Source organism: Bos taurus, chromosome 17, assembly GCF_002263795.3.
Source record: "Bos taurus isolate L1 Dominette 01449 registration number 42190680 breed Hereford chromosome 17, ARS-UCD2.0, whole genome shotgun sequence".
Lineage (NCBI taxonomy): Eukaryota > Metazoa > Chordata > Mammalia > Artiodactyla > Bovidae > Bos > Bos taurus.
The window spans coordinates 57,641,453-57,656,908 of record NC_037344.1 but is presented as its reverse complement, the minus strand read 5'-3'; the positions used below and the strand labels follow the sequence as shown (position 1 = coordinate 57,656,908).

Here is a 15,456-nt window from a genome sequence, read left to right as displayed (position 1 = left end):
TCCCCAAATCCTGCTTCTTATGTCCAATCCCAGCTTTCATTCCCCTGGCACTGATTCGGTGCAGAATTTCAGGGTCTCCCCCTGCACTGGTCACCTGGCCCCATTTGTCCTCCTCCTTTCTGTTTTTTTTGACACAGTAGAGATTGTTCTAAAACTCAACATGTGATTATGTCATTCTCCTGTTTAACGACCATCAGTGGCTCCCTTGTGCCCTGAAGATGGAAACTGCTTAACTCAGCCTCTAAGTCCCTGCAGCGTGCCTTCTTTCCGCTCTAGGCTTTCATCTCACCACCTTAGTCTCATTTTCTCCCCTGAGTCTTCATCCATCGGCTCTCTTTCCACCCCTGCCCTGCTCTCCAGTGTGTTCCTCCATGGTGGGCAATTTGCTCCTTGTCACCCGTGTTCCTTTTCACTGGAACACGTGAACTTGCCCTCACCTGGACCACTTGTACTCAATCTTTAACACAGGCTCAGGAGTCCCCTCCTCCAGGAAGCCCTCTCTGATCTCCCAGACTGGATTTAGTTCCTCCTTTCTTCCCACAGTCCTGTGCTTATCCTCAGCATAGCATTTATCGTGGAATTTTGTAAAAACAACTGTTTCCTTGTCTGTCTTCCATTAGACAAGAGAGAATAGGGAACCTATGATGGTTTTAAAACATCTACGAATTGATACTCCTTTTTATAAAAAAAAGTAGAGCTTAATTCTCTTCACTTTGATTTACTGACTTGGTTCTAACAGAGTATGGTAGAAGTGACTATATATAATTTCTATGACCAGGTCATAAAGGCAGTGCAGCTTCTTGCCACTGAGCCTGTGGAAAGGCCTGTGTGGTGAGGACCTGAGGCCTCCTGCCAACAGCCATGTGAGTGGTCACCTTGGTAACAGATCCTCAGCTGTCAAACCATCAGATGAGACTGCAGCCCTGGTCAACATCTTGACTGTGACCTCATGTGAGATGCTGAGCCAGCTCAGAACCGCTCCCAAACTCCTGGCTATAGAAACTTGAGATCATAAATGTCTTTTTAAGCCACTAAGTTTTTGACAGTTCATTAATACTAAGCACCCAATACAAAGCTATTGCATGAATGAATGAATGAGTGAGTCAGGCAATTTGCCATGTTTGCACCATCAGTTAGAAACCAGGCATGGAGGTTTGCTATAGTCTCTCTACTACAGCCCACTCAGACCCCTCCCTCCATAATTTCACCCAGAAATCTTCAGACAGACGCCTTGCTCCTTCCAAAAGGGAAGTGCCCCTCTGCCCAGGCCGGGGCTCTGAAGAGCCTGGGTTGGGCCACCTACCCGAGTGCAAAGACGTCTGAGTGTTTGGAGAAGGGGAGCTTGTCCTCCTCTGTGTCGGGAGACAGCTGGCGGATGATCTCTGGAGCCAAGTGGCACAGCCAGCCGTTCTGGATACGCAGCTTGTCATCACGCCTGGAGAAGTGAAGCACAGGGTGAGCCCTGTTCCACAGCCCAGAGAGGACTGGTCTTCCATCTCTGACTGCAAGTCCCTGGACCATCTCTGCTGGCTTCCTTCTGTTTCTCCCCTGCTCTATGCTCCCCATAAGGCACTGCCTGACCTTGTACTTGAGGCCAAAACCCAGTGGGAGGTACAAGACAGGATGGTCTGGAGAGAGACGTTCAACACCCAAACGGTCATCCTGTTCCTTCGACACTGAGGCGCCCCCTCCTCCATCCTCATCGAACAAATAGAGCTGGTCCTCGTTATTCATGGCACTTATGTTCTATATGGAGCCTCAGTAAACACTGGATTAGTAGTGAATACTGAGAGCAAACCAGTCAATCCTAAAGAAAATCAGTCCAGAATATTCATTGAAAGGACTGATGCTGAAGCTGAAGCTCCAATACTTTGGCCACCTGATGCAAAGAGCTGACTCACTAGAAAAGACTGTGATGCTTGGAAAGACTGAAGGCAGGAGGAGAAGGGGGCGACAGGATGAGATGGTTGGATAGCATCACCGACTCAATGGACATGAATTTGAGCAAGCTCCAGGAGTTGGTGATTGACAGGGAAGCCTGGTGTGCTGCAGTCCACGGGGTCACAAAGAGTTGGACATGACTGAGAGACTGAACTGACTAATACTCCTGGAGGAGATATACAATATATACACTTGCATGCATGTGTCTCATATACATTAATCTTAAATCCTAAAAACAACTCACTCATCCTAGTCTAGTTTATTTTGCACAAGAGAAAATGGGGCTCAGAAGTATTAAGTGACTTGCTCTGAGGCTGCCCTTCTACCAGGGAGGCAGAGTTGCAAAACCCATCCAACTGGCCCGAGAGTTGGAGCTTCTTGCCCTGCACTGCACCACCTACTCCTGTGTCCGTGCCCTGGTCATCTCCAAGTGAGAGCCAAAGCAAGACTGCATGGCAGCCTCTCCTTGGACCTCAGTTGGGAACATGTGTATAGGTTGACCTGATAGAACACATTCTCTGCTAGAAAATAGGACTCAAATCCATTCACTAAAAAAACAAACCAACCATGAGTTTGCAGGGTCCAATGAGTTCTTGCTTCTAGAATCGGGGACACCTGCGGGGGTTTAAGGACCCATCTGTTGCTTACTAGCTGTGTGTCCTTGAACAGACCTGAGTCTCCACTTTCCCATCTGTGAAATGAACACATGAACTTGGACTCAAGATGACTGGCGCAAGAATGAAAAGGAGAAGGGTTGGGTCAGCTGCCAGGGCTACACGATTCCTGGACATCATTATTCCCTGTGGATGTTTTTGTGCCTTGAGGACACAGAAACGGAATGGAGGTTAGAGTCCAAAGTAAGAATGTCATCCAAGAGAGGGGTCGTGTCCTGGGCCAGCCGCCCTTCTCCTGGCATGCCCAGGCCGTGTGGGGTGGGATGCTGCTGCCAGAAGGACAAACCTGCCAGTTTCCATCTTACTCAACAGCCCCTTCTGCCTCCTCCTGACTTGCTGGGGCAGTGGAGCTTTGGAACTGCAAGGCTGGGTCACTTGATAACCATCATCCTGGGGTGGATGTAGGCACATGCCTGGCAGGGGGCTGGGACCCAGGCCTGGCACAGACACCCTGGGGTGTCCTGTTCCCCTGGTGACGGGCCTATCAGTGACCAACCCAAATTGTCTTCATTATGAGTATCACTATAGGCGGTTGGCGCGATAGCACTGGCATCTTAAATGACACCTTTTCTGGATGACGGCAGAACAGCTGTAGACAAGGCAGTGCTGGGGATGGGCTCAGGGAAGCCCTGGCGTCTGTCTGGATGTCCAGAATGTGCTCACTGTTACTGTGACTCACCCTTGCCCCAGACCCGGCTGATCTCCCCTTTCTGGGCACAGAGTCCTGTGGATGCCCCAAGGTCTAACTGAGGGAAGGGCAGGAAGGCGAGTAGCTCCTGCTGAGTGCCTACTGTATACCAGGAGTTCCAGCCCATTTAATTCTCAGGCGCCCACAATCAACTGGGGATCACTGCTGTTCTGTGGGTGAGGAAATCGCCTCAAAAATGTTTAAGTGTGTGCGTGTGCTCAGCTGCTAAATTGTATCCGACTCTTGGCGACCCCATAGACTGCAGCCCTCCAGGCAAGTTTGTCCATGGGATTCCCCAGACAAGAATACTGGAGTGGGTTGCCATTTCCTTCTCCAGGGGATCTTCCCCACCCAGGGATCAAAGCCGTGTCTCTGGTACTGGCAGGCAGATTCTTTACCACTGAACCACCTGGGAAGCTCCAAAAGCTTAAGTGACCCTCGCAAAACCACAGAGATAAAAAGTGAAAGAACTAAGATCTGTTTGATTGCTAGTCTTTAAAACTCCAGCGACTAGACTCCTAACTACAATCCTACAAGAATTCCATGGCACCATTTGGGAGCAGAGTTCTGAATTGAGTCCTATTTCCCCAGCAACAAAAAAAAAGCACAGGAAGTCACTGATGGCTCCTCCTGGGTAGCCAGGTGATGTGGGTCTCTGGTGGGGAGGTGTTACTGAGGGTTCCCTGGCCTCCTGTGATACTAACTGGGTTTGCATTGACAACCAGACTGGGGCACGGTTGGGGCAGGGTGCTATCTGGGGGACAAGGCCAGAAGCCATCTTGCCCTTGATTTGACTTCTCTTCCTGGTTAACATGGGGCCTCCATGAATAAGCTGAAGGTCATTCCATTTCCCTGTGCTTTTTCTTCAGTCTATGGCTTAGGAAAACCATGAATCTAATGGAAAAAAAGCAGAGGCCCTGCCCTGCTTTCCCCAACTTGGGGGAAAAGCCACTGGCCAGGAGGATGAGTGTGGACCTGCCACCAGGAGGGAAGAATCCGATTTTTTTTTTTAAGAGCCTTGAACTAGGTTTAAAGAGACACCTGCTGAGCCTCTTCATGTCTTGACACACAGTACTTAGGTTCATAATGACATCACCAACTGCTTTCTCTGCCCTTGACCTTGGGGTGATGGAAGCAGCTATTCCCCAACCAGGAAACTGCAACCTCAGTGAGCACCTGGCTTCTTGGGTTCTGCTTGACGACCCTCTCCATCTATCTATTAATCTCCTGTCTCCTTATTTTCTTATCTTAGGGACTATAGGTCATTTTGGAAGATGAATCTCTTTGGGTGAAGTAATATCTGAGAACAAACAAACCCTTAAGCTTCTCATTGTTAACTGCATCGCAAAGAACAACAAGATTAGGTTTTGCCAAATTTCAGATGGTCTGACCGAGATTCAAAGTATCATAGAGCATGAAGAAAATTCACTGTGCCGGGAGGAGTATTGGGGCTCCTGGGGCATACCTCAAAGAGATCAGAGATTCCCCAAATCAGCTGAAACAGGAGTACAAATAGAGAAGCCTGGAGGGGGGTGTAAAGCTGTCTTTCTGGAGAGGCACACCATTTGTTATAGAGCCGTGATTAGAGGAAACACACTGGGTTTACAGTGTGTGTGTGTGTGTGTGTGCACGCGCGAGCACAACTCTCCAAATTAAAAGTTACAAAGGGCAGACCTTCGGAATTAAGGGTTGTTTATTCAGGATCCCGGCTGTTTCTTCACTGGTCAGCTCAAGGCAGCCTGCTCCAGGGTGAGTGGTGGCTGAGCTTTAATTACTTAACGATAGTTAATGATCCTCCTGGGTGATACTGGGGAGGTGTATGCAAATTCATACTAATTAGAACAGCTCCACAGTGGCTATTGTTTATACTGCTTGATGCGCTCCAGGCGCTGTGCTGGACGCTCGCTGTGTGCTATCTTATTCTACGCTCATAAAGACCCGAAGGTAGGCACCATCATACCCATCATCTTCCTTGCAGGAACGTGGAGGCACAGTTAATGAGTGGCCAAGCCACACTAGGCCCTGGGTGGGTCTGACTTCAAATCTCTTGCTCTCAACTACACTCCAGCTGCACTGAAATGAAGGAATTCATATGAAAACTGAGCAAGGGTGCTTGGGTGAGTCCAACTTCCATGTGCGTGCTTGGAGGAAGGAGAGAGTCCTCAGGTGAAATTCAAGGGCAAGGGCATTGCAGGACTGAAGGAAGCTCTGTGCCCATTCAAAGGCACCACTTCCAAGACAGGCCCCATGGGACTCAGAGCCTGACCTGGCACCAGCATTGCACCAGAGGCATAGCAGCCTCGCCCCTTGGTTAAACAATCTCAGGTCCAGCATCACGTCTAGGTCACTAAGGCCATTTGGGTGACTTCCCATCCCCTGACCATCACCTCTCGAGAACCCCTCGGGGCCCTTCCAACCAGCGCTCACCTGCCAGCCTGCAGCACCCCAGAAATGCTGAAGAGCCCGAAGTCTGTGATCACCACTTTGCCGTTGTCGTAGAAGACATTCTTGGACTTGAGGTCCTTGTGCAGGATCCCCTTGGCGTGGAGATAGCCCATGCCCTGCAGGAGACAAGGACACCTCTGTGCTCACTGTAGCCTGGCCTGGGCTCACGGTTCACATGCGCTGCCTTCCCACTGAGACCACACATGCTGAACAGCTGTAGGCCTGGGGTCCAAACACCCAGGCTTGCAAGTAGGGTGGAGAAGGCATGGCAAGTGGGAACAGGCAGGGTCCCCAAGGCAGAAATCTGCCACCAGCCTCAGATCATAGCAAAACCATCTCTATCTAAGTGCTTCTGCTTCCTGAAAAAGAAGCAAGGAAAGATCTCCCCCGAGGGAAAGGGGCAGGGCCAAATCTGAAAAGAGGGCCCCCAAGAGAAAGGAACCCCTTAGATCTTATTCCACACCACTGCAGAAATTCACTTGTGTTCCTCAAGAGACGTATCATGAGGCAATAATCAAGAACATGGAGAAAGGCTTATGGGAGGTCAGGCTCAAGGGTGAAATATCTAGATTTCTATTTTTGCCTTAATGAGCAGTCACAGTTTTATTTCTTTTTTGAAGTTCAGTCCTAACACATCCAATGGAGAATAAAAACCTGAATATAACGGAGTCATGAGGTACCCAGAAAACACAGGATGTTCTTGTTTGTTCTAATCCCAAACAACACCCAACAATTTGATAGTTCCCCAGCAGCTATGGAGAGAGATGGTTTACACTCATGGGAATTCAAGGATTCAGGGGGTAAGGAATTCTAGTCATGAGAAGAGCCCCTTGGTCCCTGCACACACCCAATTATCCTGACGACGGGACACCAGAAGGAAACCAAACATTGGTTGACCGTCTCTAATGGTTGTTTTAGCAATTGTTACACACACATGACACCTGGTATCATTCAGGTGAAGTTTAATTGCTTTTAAGCCCAAACTGTTGGTCTGAAGCTAGACCATGAGTCTCAGGATGGGGCAAGGTCTTTCTGAGGTTCAGGGAGGAGGCCCCAGACCCTACAGTACCTTCACAATTTCTTGGGCAATCTGTCTTGTTTTGTTGACATCCAAGACGATCTTGGCGTCTCTCACCACAGAGTAGAGTGTCCGGCCCTTACAGAGGCTGGAAAGCAAAAGAACAAAATTAATGGCTGGCAGTTGTTAAGATAAGGGCCACCCACAACAGCTATTAAAAGCGACACACAGAGGGAATTTTCAAGTGGCCCAGGGGTTAGGACTTGGCGCTTTCACTGCCAGGGCCCAGGTTTGACCCCTGGTTGGGGAATAAAGATCTTGCAAGCTGTGCGGCACACACACAAAGTGATGCATAGAGAGTGGGGCGTGTGTGGACACACCACTATTATGCCCCTGAGATATTAAGCCTGCTACTGGACCTTGATTCCGGTTCTGGGATGCAGGTCTGAGAGCAAGTCCTTTGGGGTTCTTCAGGATCTTCACCAGCTTCCCCCTGCCCGCCTCGGCATCCAAGGATACCTTCAGAGTCTAGCCTAGCCCAGAAGCAGGAATGCCATGTACTGTCTAACCCAGGCTCTCACAGGTGAAAATCTGCTCGAAACCGATAACTTGTGTGTGGCAGTCCACAGGCAGCACTCAGACGGCACTCTGCTGGCCCCTCATCCCAGTTGCCATCACTTGCCAGGAGCCACTGGTGTGTGGGGACAGTGACGAAAGACCAGCAAAGCCATCGCTGATGTGTACTACGTGAATGATGTATTCAAGCCTTTGGACAGGGGTGTGTAAACACCAGTAACACTCCCCCAAACCAGATGCCTGTCTGGACAGAGGATTTTCAAACTATTTGCAGCCTCATTGAGTTCATTTTGAGGACCAGCGGTTCAAGATGAGTGACAAGATGAAAAAGGACATTATACAGTGACAGTAACACCTCATTTAATCGCCGGCATGTTTATCCATCCGTTTCCTCTGCAATGAGCACGATTCCTGATGCACACAGACCACACACTCGATGAACAGTCACCAAATGAATGAGAGAATGAATGAGTTCTAGATTCCCCATGGCATCCCCACCCCTAGGACCATGTCTCACTCACTGCATCCACTACTGGCTGGAAGAAGAAGGAAGGACACTAGGAACGTTCATTTTCTGTGTCAAAATGATGGCATGACTTTTTCTTTTAATCTGTGACTTGACTGCTAAAATGTTCTTGGCTTCGTGTTCATTCCTTTAGTAGTTACCAAGCCCTGCTGTGGGCTAGAATCAGCTGAGATCCTGTGGTTATAGCCAGAACTTTGGTGTCAGAAGGGCTCTGCTCTTCACCTACCATGTGTCTTGTGTCTTTCAGTGGGCTACCTAACCTCTCTGGGCCTCAGGTTCCTCATCTATCGAAGGATCTAAGGAGACCTAGCCACAAAGTTAGTACGAGGACCGAATAAGAAAAGATCTCTCTCACTGGTGTCCACCAATGAGAACAGGGGCCTAGTGTCAGATTGGGTTGGAACCGTGGTATGTCTGTCAGTGGCTGTGACCCTGAGCAGGAGAGTTAACCTGTCTGAGCCTCAGTTTCATTATCTGTAAAATGGGGTCAATACAGATTTTGCTTTTATCAGCTTACTTAGGAGAATCATATAAAATTGGGTGTGTCAGGGTGTAGGCAATTCTCCATGCCCAATACAGTCACTATTCCTGAAATGCTGGCTATTACGAGAGGTGGTAAATGATCAATAAAATGGTGAACATACACACACATACTTGTGTGCAAATATATATAAGAATTATATATTTATACACACGTCGCATTGGTCTGTCCACGTATTATCTACCCATCTGTCCACTCGCTCATCATGCTACCTATAATCACTCATGATCTTCGACTAAGGTTGGTTTCTTCACCTGCTTGAAGTGAGATTCCCAGGGTAGCTGACTCACAGACAGGCTGATTCTGCTGTCCAAGGCTGCCCAGTTTGTCAGCGGGTGACAGCCATGGTGACTCAGGGCTGTCCCCTCTTGCTGGGTAGTGCGTTTGCTGTGGCTGCTGGAGGCGAGGTGGAGGATCGGGGAGTGGGCTGCACAGCCAATTAGACCGAAGTGACATTTAAGTATTCAGGATGGTGGAGACCGTGGGTGGATTCCCTCGCCCAGAGACGCTGTTCCTGAATAGTCACCTACGCTGATTATCCGCCAGAGCCCAGAAGAAATATTATATGTTCCCACTGTAGACAGCATGGTGAACAATTGCAACAGGCTCCAAGACTCCTAGACTCTCAGAGTGATTGTGTAGAAGTTGCAGGGTTCAAATGTCCATCCCTGTCTCCTTTCCCCTGCTCACATCCTCCTTTCCAGCAGCAGCTGCTGAAGTCTGTGCTTCTCCTTCCACCTTAGGGCATCTGGAGCCCCGTGGACACACACACACACCACCTATGGCATCTGGAGCCCCCTGGACACACACACACACACACACACACACACACACACACATTCACACACAGGCTGGTAGGATATCAATTGGTAAGATCACAGCTTGGCACATCCACTAAAGCGAAATATACAAATAACTCAGGACCAGCAATTCCTTCCCTAAGCATGTACCCAGGAGGCATGCATACTCACACTGACCTACAGACATGTACCAGAATGTACCAGAATATTCTAGAATGTTAATAGCAATCCATTCATATTAGCCCCAAACTGGAACCTACCCACATGTCCACCAACAGAAAAATGATGATACATCCATGTAACAAAATACATTCATAACTGGATTATTAATAAGCAAATTATTGCTAACTGCAAAAGACATGAAGTTCTAAACAAATGCTGAGCAAAAGAAGCCACATAAACACTGAATGATTCCATTTACATGAAGTCCAAAAGCAGACAAAACTGGTTTATGTGCTACAAGTTAGCACAGCGGTGACCTTTCGTGGGGAGGCTGGAAAGGGCGTGAGGGGTGCTGGGGGCAGGTGATGCGCCATATTTTGATGTGGATGTTGGTTATATGGATGTGTGTTTAGTGAAAATCCATCAGGCTGTCCTCTTAGGATATGAACACTGTGGTAGATACATTATCCTTCCAAAAATATATACTTAAAAAAAAATCCATGATTACTGGGCATATACCCCTAAGAAAACCAAAATTGAAAGAAACACATGTACCCTAATGTTCGCTGCAGCACTATTTACAATAGTTAAGACGTGGAAGCAACCTCGATGTCTATCAACAGGTGAATGGATAAGGAAGTTATGGTACATACACACAATGGAATATTACTCAGCCATGAAAAAGAACACATTTGAATCAGTTCTAATGAGGTAGATGAACCTATAGCCTATACAGAGTGAAGAAAGTCAGAAAGAGGAAGACAAATGTCGTATATTAACACATTTATATGGAATCTAGAAAATGGTACTGATGAACCTATTTGCAGGGCAGCAGTGGAAACACAGACACAGAGAACAGACTGCTGGATACAGTGGGGGAAGGAGAGTGTGGGATGAATTGAGAGAGTAGTATGGAAACATACACATTACCATATATAAAACAGATAGCCAGTAGGAACTTGCTGTATGACACAGGGAGGTCAAATCAGGTACTCTGTGACAACCAAGAGGGGTAGGATGGGGCAGGAGGTGGGAGGGAGATTCAAGAAGGAGGGGACATATGGATACCTATGGCTGATTCATGTTGATGTATGGCAGAGACCAACACAACATTGTAAAGCAATTATCCTCCAATTAAAAGTAAATTAAAAATCAGTGAGGAAAGGATGAACCATTAATACATGGTGTTGAAACAAAATCCCAGCCAATATCGACACCCCTGGTATCCGTTTCTAAATGCTTCACACAGTCCAGAGGGACAGTACCTGCAGGGGAAAGGGGGGCAGCGTGCAGGGCTGCGCCTGCTCAGGTGTGTATACGTGGCTGAGTGAGAGCAGGTGTGGGGTGAGGGCTGAGCTCTGAGCAGAACAGGCACTGGGCAGGCGCACGAGTGGCTGAGGCTCCAATAGTCCAGGCAGGTCGGTCCAAGTATCCGCGGCAACTGCTCTGAGCATGGGATTTCTGTGGCTAATGCCAGTGCCCTAAAAGCCACTGGTGGATGCGCAGTGGGGAAGGGAAGGGAGGATGGGATGGTTTTCTGAGCACGTGTGGAACCTAACTCACCCCAGCATCCTCTAAGCATCCCTGCAGGGTCCACGCTGTCACCCACCTCTTACAGACACCCAGAGGGGCAGAGGACCTGTGTCAGGGACACAGCCACGGCATCCACGGTGCGGGTGCCAGGTGCTGGACACGATTCGGGGTGCCATGCAAGAGACACAGGGCTGAGGGAATCCAAATTCCAACTCTACCCTTTACTGCTTGTTGGGTGACCTGGGGAAGTGACTTCATACTCGCCTCCTCATGTGTAAAATGGGGATAATAGTAACAATACCAGCTAACACAGGCCGAGCCCTTTATATGTGCCCAGCGCCAGTCTAAGCCTAGAACCCAGGAGGTGGGTACTCTCTTGGTGTTTCACTGATTTCAATGGGCATTTCCTCACATTGTAACGAGCATCTTTGAAATCAGAATGCATTTTGCATTCGTGGACAGGCGACAGTTTTACGGGCACTGCCTTTCTCTGGGGTACATGGAAGAAATGGTACATGTTCTAGTCGATGGCATCTTTGACTTCACTGAGTTCAGGATCAGCCCCGTTTCTACAGATGAGGCTCAGAGAGGTGAAGCTGACCTGGGATTTGAACCCAAGCAGGCTGCCTCCAGGGTTTATGTTCTTAACTCCTATCTTTTAGCAATTGATGGGGAGTTAACTCCCATCTTAATAATTTTTTTCAGACTCCAACATATTATAGGCCCTCAGTAAATGGTGGCTGTAATATCACTACGAACATCAACGATAGCAATGAAGATTAATGAGGTCCACTGCCCTCAGTAGCAGAGTTAGTCTGGAGGTCAAGAGAAGGTGTTTTGGTGGCTTACAGATATATTTAGAACCTCTCTAGCTTCTGGGGCGTATCCTCAAGAGCTAGTGTACACACAGCACCTCGCTCTGCAACAAAGATCCTATTCTTCTGAGAAGAGGAGCATGGACTGGGAATTTCCCATCTTATCTACAGGTCACTGTCCCTCCCAGCCCTGGCCCCAGGCAGCTCATAAAAGGCTGTCTTTGATCCCACATCCCAGGTGACACAGTAAACCTTTGGTGCAGCAAGTGTAAGATTTTTATTGTAAACCGGCCTAAAAGAGGCTTGTCAAAACCGATCAGATAAAACCATCTAGTGGGTTTCTCTCCAAGGGCCTCTGTTCAAACTGGCTCATTCTGCCAAAACAGTGGCTGGGAAAGAAATCTGAACGCCATAGCAGCTGTTTCCTTTCTCTCCCACAAACTCCTCACCGTCAAAGCCAGGGAGCCAGGCCAGCGTGAATGGTGGGGAGTGGGGGCGGGGGGCAACCTCCTCTGAAGACTGACAGACCGGCTCCCAGCCCAACTCTGCCCGCTCTGAGCCCGCACGCCCTGGGGACTTACTGTGGCTCACCTGTGTTCCCATTGGTAACTGTGGTCAACTCAGTAACAGTCCCCCAAAGACATCCACAGGCTTCCCTGGTGGCGCAGTGGTAAAGAATCCACCTGCCAATGCAGGAGACATGGCAGATGCAGGTGTCAGGGGTTAGATCCCTGGGCCAAGATCCCCTGGGGAAGGAAATGGCAACCCACTCCAGTATTCCTGCCCGGAAAATTCCATGGACAGAGGAGCCTGGCAGACTCCAGTCCATGGAGTCGCAGAGTCAGACACTACGGAGCATGTATGCAGAAAGAATATTTACGCGCAAAAGGGATTCTGTAGCTGTGATTAGATTAAGGTTCTTGAGGTGGGGAGACTACCCTGGAGGATCAGGGTGGGCCCAACATGTCATCACAAGGGTCCTTGTAAAAGGAAGGCAACAGTTGAGCGAGGGAAGGTGGCAAGTGAACCAGGAGGCAAAGGAGAGGCAGAGGGAGATCGGAGGACGAGGACGGTAGAGGAGGCTGAGTGATGTGATGTGAGAAGGAATCAACCAGTCTTTGCTGGCTGTGGGGATGGAGAAGCGGCTGCAAGCCAAGGGATGCAGGCAGCCAAGAGAAGCTGGAAAAAGCAAGGTGTGGGTTCTCCCCAAGGACTCCCCTCCCCGAACAGAATGCGGCTCTGTCCAAGCCCTGATTGTAATAACCCTGTGAGACCCATTTTGGACTTCCAACCTTCAGAGCTATATGTTTTTGTTGTTTCAAGCCACTGAGTTCATGGTAATCTTACTGCAGCAACTGACTTACTCAGCGGTAGTAAGTAGTGTCGCAGATAGGGTATGAGGGGGAAATGGGATCACGGAAGTGCAGTGCTAGGCCCAGCAACTGGCCAGAATGTGTACGCCTTGAACATGGCTCACATCACACCTAATAATGTTAATATTATGTCTAATAATATTCTAATATTACCTCTAATAATAACTCTCTCCTGTCTGGATGACTATGATGCCCCTCATGGCCACTCTGCCTCTCCCAATTCATCTTCCATCCAGAACTTTTGAGTGGCAGCTTCAAAATGCAAAGCTGACCAGGTCACTCCCCCACTACAATGGCTCCCCACTGCCTAACAGTGGACACAGACCTGACTCTTCCAGCGTCCAAAGATCCTGCAGAGTCTGGCCCCTGCAGATGACTCACCCCTTTGCTCATGGAGCTCCAGCCACAGTGGCCTAGCTCAGGGCCGCTGCCCGCCAGCTCATCTTTTTGGCCTGCGATGCTCTCCCCATCTGGCCTCAGAAGCCTCCCCAGCTAGGTCGGCCCCTGTGGCACCGGGCACTCCATCTTTGCAGCCTTTGTTGTGGTTGCCATTCCACATGGGTCAGCTGGAGTCTTTGATTACGGGCCGTCTCTCCCTCTGGACTGTACACGCCATGAGGGTAGGGTCTAGCCTACTTGGCTGCCACTGTCCTCCCAACATACAAAAGCTTCTGAAGGATGGAGAGATGTGATGCCTCCTATGGCCAGGCCTCCTCTTCCAGGGTTCCTGGGTGTGGGATCCCCACCAGAGCATCCACATCACATCCAACCAAACAAAAACACCTTCTCAGGGGCCTGTATCTTTACCTTTCTTGGCTTGTTTTGCTTGTGGGCTTTTTTGGGAAGTTCTAAGGGGCTCTGGATGAAAGTAACAATTGGTCCTTTTAGGAAGGAAGGGGTGTTGGACTTTTGGGCAGGCTCGGTCTTGCATTTGAATGTCCCCCGACAGGGCACATAGGTCTCCTCTGCCACATCTGCTCCACTTCCTGCAGTGACACCACCTGCCTGGACCTCACAGGTATTTAAGCACTGGGGCAGTGGCCAACAAACTTGAGTGTGCGTGAGAATTCCCCGGAAGGGCTTGGGAAAACAAAGATGGCTGTTCCCACCCACAAGAGATTCCGATTCTGAGAGTCCAGGGGGAGCCCTGAGAATGTGCTTTTCTGACAAGTTGCCAGGTGACGCTATTAATAACGCAGGTGGTCTGGGGACCCCACTTTGAGACCTGTCATTCAAGCCAATCTTGTTTTCCTGAGCCCCAGAGATCATTAAGTTCACAATCACAGTCCCTTTAGTGAGTGCCATTTGGACCCGGTACTGTTCTAGGTGTAACAGATACAGTGAGTGAGGCGGGCCCATCTTCATCTGGGCCTGCCGGGATGAGGAGAATTTAGGCGATAAACACGTAAGCCAGCAAATTGATGAACTTTCCGGGTGGAATGAGTGCTATGAACAGAATGAACAGACTTACTGGGAAAAACATGGTGGAGCTGGGAACCTTCTGGGCTAGGACACTCAGGAAAAGCTGCTCCAGGCAATGGCATGCTGAGACTAAAGAAATAAGCTGGCTGTGTGGAAATCTGGGAGACAAGGCCTCCAGGCTAAGGGGCCAGCAGGTGCTAAGGCCCTGAGGCAGGATCAATGCAGTACACTTGACCGCACAGCCCAGGCCATATGGCCGGACTCTAGAGAGCATCTAGAGGTGTCCGCCTTCCCCAAGTGTTGATCCTCCAGATAAAAGAAACAGCTGGGTGGGAACCGTCCTCAGCTCTGCCTGATTTTTAGCTGTTTTTAAAGTCAGCTATTATTTTAAAAACACTGGGTTCTGTCAGAAGGGATTTACAACCCCTCAGCTGCTCCTCCTCCTCACTTACTTCTCAGCATCCCCATCTCTCAAAACTCAAAACCCACTTAATTGCCCTCTGCGCTTTCCCCTTCCCTTGAGCAAATAAATCACACGCCCAGTGACAAGTTGCTGCTCCATCAAATTCCAGCCGCAGGCAATCTCTAACTTCCAAGTACTTTGTGAATCTAACACCGAGGATATTAAACCTTGGCACTCTGGGGCTTTATAATAAAAAAAAGCCAGGTTAGCTTCCCATAAAAATGGGAAATGCCAGAAAGCGAGTGAGAAATGCCAGCTGTGTGCCACCTGCTTAACCCGACCTGCGTCCAGGAAATGAAGAGTTATAGAGTTGCATTAAGTGAGGGGCTGGCTGGGGAAGGCTCATGTCCCAGCCAGGCAAGAAAGATGACAGGGACCCTCAAGGCCTCGGAATATGCAGAGCAGGAACTAGCAGTGCTTTAAAGCAGGGCTTCAGCTTTTTTTCTTTATTTTTGCAATGCACCACCCCCAACCCCACC

The 15,456-nt window shown here is 49.2% G+C and overlaps 1 protein-coding gene across 5 annotated transcripts in view; it reads right to left on the bottom strand.

Annotated features, from left to right (window-relative positions):
• Positions 1-15,456, bottom strand: part of KSR2 (kinase suppressor of ras 2) — a 485,372-nt gene that overhangs the window by 22,488 nt on the left and 447,428 nt on the right. For all 5 annotated transcript variants that reach the window (XM_059876166.1, XM_015475495.3, XM_059876167.1 and 2 more), the window contains 3 exons: positions 6,818-6,914; positions 5,731-5,864; positions 1,304-1,435 (listed from right to left, as the gene is read on the bottom strand). In XM_059876166.1, the coding sequence (XP_059732149.1) occupies positions 1,304-1,435; positions 5,731-5,864; positions 6,818-6,914 (363 nt within the window). The remainder of the gene's footprint in view (positions 1-1,303; positions 1,436-5,730; positions 5,865-6,817; positions 6,915-15,456) is intronic.